This window comes from Orycteropus afer, unplaced genomic scaffold (assembly GCF_000298275.1).
Source record: "Orycteropus afer afer isolate SDZICR_OR568_19922 unplaced genomic scaffold, OryAfe1.0 scaffold00053, whole genome shotgun sequence".
Lineage (NCBI taxonomy): Eukaryota > Metazoa > Chordata > Mammalia > Tubulidentata > Orycteropodidae > Orycteropus > Orycteropus afer.
In genome coordinates, this window is record NW_006921640.1 from 7,759,641 (window position 1) to 7,766,036 (window position 6,396).

Here is a 6,396-nt window from a genome sequence, read left to right on the forward strand (position 1 = left end):
AAAAACAATTGTTGTTGGCAAGGTTGTGGAGAAATTGGAACACTCATTCATTGTTAGTGAGAATGTAAAATGGTACAGCCACTGTGGAAAACAGTCTGCTGATTTCTCAGAAAGTTGAATATAGAACTACTATATGACTCAGCAATTCTAATCCCATGTATATACCCAGAAGTAAAAACATGAACACAAACAGAAATCTGTGCACCAATGTTCTTGCAGCACTTTCACAAGAGCCAAAAGATTGAAAAATTGAAAGGTCCATCAACAGATAAATGGATAAACAAAATGTGGTACATATATACAGTAGAATATTACACAGCCATAAAGAAAAATGAAGTCCTGATGTATGCCACAACACAGATGAACCTTGAAAACATTATGCTAATTAATTGCAAAAGGACAAATACTGTATGATCTCAATTTTATATGAAATAAGCAAATATACAGCAACCAAAAAGTACTAGTAGTTACCAGGGGTGGGAGGGAAGGGGAAAGGCGGAGTTTTGCTAAGGGGACAGTGAGTTTATGTCAGTGATGGTGGAATAATTTGGAAAAGAATAGTAAGAATCGTTGAAAAATATAATCAATGTCACTGAATTATACTTGTAGAAAACTGTTGAACTGGTATATATTTTGTTGTATATATTCATACTGCAAAAACAAAAAGAAAAAAAAAAATAAAGTAATGGTATTGGCAAAAGGACAGACAGATTAGAAATGGATCCAAACAATATAATCAACTGATTTTTGACAAAAAGGCAAAGGTAATCCAATGGAGAAAGGATAGTCTTTTTAAGAAAATGGTGCTGGAATTAGAGGTTCATATGCAAAAGAGTGAACTTAGACACATACCCCACACCTTATACAAAAACTTAAAAAGATCATAGATCTCAATGTAAACATAACATCATAAGATTTCTAGAAGAAAATTTAAGAGAAAAATCTGCATGAACTTAGGCTCAGTGATGAGTTTTTAGATACAACTAAAATCATGATACCTGACTGAACAAATTAAATAAGATGGACTTTATAACATTTAAAAACTTTGCTTTGCTAAAAATATTGTTAAGAGAATCAAAATCCAAGCCACAGATTGGAAGAAAATATTTACAAACACGTATCTGATAAAAGACTTGTGTGCAGAACATATAAAGAACTCTTAAAATGCAACAAGAAAACAAACAATCCAATTAAACACGGGCAAAAGATTTGAATAAACATTTTACCAAAGAAGCTACATGGATGGCAAGACAACATATGAGAAGATGCTCAGCATCATTTGTCCTAAGGGAAATACAAATTAAAATCATAATGGCATGCCACTATAGATGTGTTAGAACAGCTAAAATCCAAAAAACTGGCAACAACAAATGCTGACAAGAATGCAAAGTAACAGATGGAATGCAAAACAGCAGTCACTCTGGAAGACAGTTTGCAGTTTTTATAAAGATAAATTTACCACAGAACTCAGCAATCACATCCCTAAATATTTACCCAAGTGATCTGAAAACTCATATCCACAAAAAAGCTTGTACATGAATGTTTACAGCAGCTTTATTCATAATTGCTAAAACCTAGCCAGTATGTTCGTCAATGTGACCATAGCCCCAGAACCATTAAGTGTTAGCATTTTTCTCAAGTTCTACTCTAAGATCTCCTTGTCTACTGCTTTTCTAAATGCACTGCATCATTTACCATAGAAAACAATGTCACAGAGGTAAACACAAAGATACTTACCACAGGCAAACATACTAGGAAAAAAAGACCCAGAAAATATTACTATTGCATGACTTTCATATTAACACACACATTATCATAAGTAAAGGACTCTGAAGGCACTCTGGTAGCATAGTCCAACTCGAAGGGACATGACAACAACAACAACAAAGGACTCTGGTGGTGCAGTGCCCGAAGACAACTAACTGAAGAAGAGGGGGCAATCTACTGCTGTAAAGATTTACCGCCTTGGAAATCCAATGGGGGTTGCTATGAGTCAGAATCAACTCGATGTCAGGGTTTTTGTTTTTAATTATAAGTAACTAAACTCATCTTGAGTTTGTCAATCCAGTCGAATCCAACTCATAGAGACCCCTCCTTGGGTTTCTGAGACAGTATCTTTACAGAAGGAGACTGCCTAGTCTTCCTTCCCAGAAGTGGCTGGTAGGTTTGAACCACCAGCCTTCTGGTTAGCAGTCAAATGCCTTAGGGACTACACCACCAAAGCTCCTAAAACACATATAACAAAAAAATGTGTTATTTTAACCATTTTAATGGTACAATTCAGAGACACTAACTACAATTCACCATATTGTGCAACCATCACATCTATTTCCAAACATTTCAAAGCTCATTTTGAGAAGTTTTCTCTTACTTACCTGCCTTATTCTCAGTGAGATTATCCTCTAAAGTTAAACACTTATTTTCATCAAGTTTACACTGTCTTGAAGAAACTACTCCACCTGATAAATTCTGAAAATAATGAATAGGTAAAGTAAATCTATAACTTTTATTTATTTAGTAAATGAATACCAATAGATCTGTTTCTAAAAGAAAATTTCCAATTTATTATGAATTACATTTCATAATGTGCTTTAAAATCATCTATATTCAGACAGTTTTTAGTAAAAGTACCTCTGCATATGCTAAATGTACATTCTAAAAGAAAAGTCATATTACTCATATTTAGGTCTTAACTTGTCATCCTGTCAAAAATATATTTCCTGATAAAGATGGCAGGATGAAGATTATAAAATATCTCTTTCGTAATAATAAAAAATTACAGCAAAAAAGCAGTAAAAATGGCAAAAAATTTCCCAGCAGCCAACAAACTGTACAGGGACAAAATTAGGTCATAAACTTTAAGAATGGCCACCCAAGAAAAGGAAAAAGAACATTCTTGAGTGGGTGGAGAACCTGCTAACTCCCACTTTCTGAGCGGTAATATGAAAGTAGGAAACGCAAAGTAGAAAAAATCATGCCACATTTCATACTACCAATAATTTTGTGAGACTTAGGGAATATGCAGCTTGAGGGGAAAAAAACAAAAAACCACCTCGAGTAAAATCAAACTCCTATTCAAGACCAAAAAATATCTCTGCACAAGTAGGATGACCATCTGTTTGTCATGTCCCAAGACTCTTTGGGTTGGAGAAAGGTATATATCCCCTCATGACAACAGCTAGCAGAGATTAATCTTTGCTGTGGGTATTTAACAAAATCTTAAGAGTGAATAGAGCTCAGTTTCACAAATTCAAAATACCCTAAAGTCCAGCTCCTTAGACTACTAAAAACTAAACAGAACCCCATACCTAGCCTCTTAAAGTGAACCTTAGAAAATAAGGCAGAAAAGGCTGTTGCAGAGAATTCATCATGTCACTGTGGCAAGGCTGTATCTTCATTATCAAATAGATACGAAGAATATTAATCAGGAGAGTTGGGTGAGGGATATACAAAGCCCTTCCCCATTTATTTTTCTGGCTTGAGAACTGATTTGAGCTTGGGTTGTACCTCTAATTTTTTTTTTTAAATTAAGGTAAATGTATGTACAGGTAAATGTACAATATAAAGTATACAGTTTGATGAATTTTGATAAATAAATATATATACATATATACTTATGTCACTGTCATCTCTACTAAGATACAGAAGTGTTTTGTTGGTAGGAAAAGAATATGAAGAATTAGAATCTAGACAGTTATGGCATAACCAATAAGAACATGTCTCATTTATCAAGATATTTGGCAATACTTGACCAAGAAGAAGAAACATTGAAATATTGACTAATCCAAATTGAGACAAGCTTAAATTGTAAAATAAATCCTGATTTTGAGGACTGAGTACAATACAAAAAATGTTAAATATCTCATTAATAACATTTTATATTGATTACATTGAAATGGTTAGATATATATACATATATATATGTATTTATTTTATACTTTCTATAGTCTTTAAACAAGAATAATCTATTACTTTAAGCAATAGAGCTAAAACAAACAAATATGCTTACACTCTGGAAACTCCCTGATTTTTCTTATTTTAACTTTCTAAAAACATTGATTACCAAATAAAGGGTATTAAATTTATCTGGACATTAGCATACCTAGGAGGGAATTTAATAAAATCTATACCTTAATGCCAACAAAGTGTTGGTAGGCTCCCTTAAGCCAAAAAAGGGAGAAAAGTATCATATTTCCACTGTTTAAACTCTTTATAGTGACTAAACTCTAAATTATTTGGCTTCGTAAAAGCAGTCCTCTGGACTATAAAGAAAATCAAATTTTAGACAACTATATTATGTAGTATTTATGTTTTGTTATACAGCCAACTTAGTTTTTAAAGTGATATATGTAACTTTTTTTTTACCTTTATTAATTTCTCTTCGTTTTTACTTCTTGCACTCAGCAGCTCCACGTTCACTTCTTGTAGCAAGAACTTAGGAACTTGCCTTGTCTCAAAAGTTTTTCTCTCATGGACAGTCTCTACATCAGAATCTTCAATCACTTCTGATTTATTCTTTCCAGTAAGTCCCAGTAATGACTTATTTTCCAGAGACAATTTTCTAAGGGAGGATTTTTTTCTATTAACAAAAAATGCTGCTCCCCCCTGGAGTGTAACTTGTGGTTTTATTTTTTGGCTTAGAACACGAGGAGCATTCTGATTGTTTTCAGCTGAATAACAATTATTCTCTTTCTCAACAATTGGCTTATAAGCCACTCTCTTTTGCTTGGAATTTTTAGAATTCCTTGATACAGGCTTGATGCACTTATAACTTGGTTGATGCTTAGCAGTTAAACTCTTCTGTGGTTTTTTGTTCATCTTCTTAGAGCAGACAGGTTTTCCCTGAAGTTTTTCCATCACACTGGGAAAAGATTTCTCTTCATTACTAGTTTTTAGACAAGTGGCTCTACTCTCTTTTATCAGCTTTCTCTCCAAAGGATTGAGGTACCACTTATCTCTGTTGTAAAAGGATACTGCGGACACAGCAGATTTGAATGGTGAACCTTGATTTGCAGATGGCAATCTATTTTTTCTAGTTGTTGGACACGATGTGGTATTAAGGGAACTTGAAATGAAATGGTCTTTTTGAAAGCAACGCATCTTTTCTTCATTTTTATCACTGCTTTGGAGAATGTGCTTTTTATTAGGCGGTAGAAATATATTTTCAGTAAAGTCCAATATTAATTTCTTTGATGGAATGTCTGATAATAGGCTATGACAAGAAATCAAGTCCACTGATAAGTATCATTATTTTGCTTCAATATTTATTACTTCAATCTACTGCTAAATACTAAACAACTTTACCATTAGGTCTTATTAAAAACAATAAACCTCCCCACAAAACATACATATACACGTATTATCTATTAGTTTAACAGTAAACTGACTCAAGTTGTCTTTACCAAATAAAGTATCCAAATATCTTTCAAAAGGAAGAGCCCAATGTTCATGGAAGCAAACACTCTTTACAATGAAGCTCTGATATACTTATATATATATATATATATATATGCAATGTGTGTGTTTTAAAATGTGTAATGCTTGATCATATGCAAATTATAGTTCACATACTTTGTTCAACGGGTTACAACAAGTCCCCTATAATGATTAATTCTTTGGAATAAAATTATCCCCTGGGGCCTGTTCCATTGGGAGTCATATACCTCTGGTATGACATGTAGTAAGTATTGAGTATGCACACTTTCTAGGACTGTCTACAGATAAAAATAAACTGTATGTAAAACACTATACTAAATATTACAGGACAGTGGAAAGGTTCAGGGTAATAAATGATATGACGTACTTTCTAGCCATAGAAAACAGCTTTTTCTGTGTTTCCCTTCAGAAGGACCAAAAATGCATTATGAAAACTTTCAGTATTTTCAGACTAGAATATTACTGTAGCTTCAAGGAGTATGTGAGTGGAAGAATTGAAATTTTAAGGGATGGTGGATTTTTCTTTTTTAAAGGTTTCTACCCATAGGATGAGACTCACCTGTCAAAGTTAAAAGAATGTTGCTTCCTTTTCCTTGGGGTAACAGCTGCCATCTTCTTAACTGAATTCCTAAAAGCAGTAATTCAATTATAATAACTAAATTCATCAAATGAATCTAAAAATTACTTGATCAAAATTATACTTTAAGAGTCTCGAAAAGTTTCTAGATGGGTGATGGTCCATAAAGGTGCAGGAAAAGCATTCTTAAAAAGGTAAATTATTTTAATAAAGATTGAAAGCATGAAGTTATGAAACAATACTACACTACAGTAGCAAATAACAGAAAATAAAAGCAGGAATAATACAGGTTTGAGGCTGAAAAATGACCCTACCAAGGAGGAACTATTTTTTACACCACGCTCAAACACTCAATCTTTTCGGAAGCCGTCCTTGAAACACCT

General features: G+C 33.2%; 1 protein-coding gene across 1 annotated transcript in view; it reads right to left on the reverse strand.

Annotated features, from left to right (window-relative positions):
- ESCO2 (establishment of sister chromatid cohesion N-acetyltransferase 2) overlaps positions 1-6,048 on the reverse strand; it is a 31,531-nt gene extending 25,483 nt beyond the window's left edge. The window contains exons 1-3 of the mRNA XM_007938732.1: positions 5,996-6,048; positions 4,366-5,212; positions 2,376-2,469 (exon numbers count right to left, since the gene is read on the reverse strand). Coding sequence (XP_007936923.1) covers positions 2,376-2,469; positions 4,366-5,212; positions 5,996-6,048 — 994 coding nt within the window. The remainder of the gene's footprint in view (positions 1-2,375; positions 2,470-4,365; positions 5,213-5,995) is intronic.
- Between the last annotated feature and the right edge of the window lie 348 nt (positions 6,049-6,396).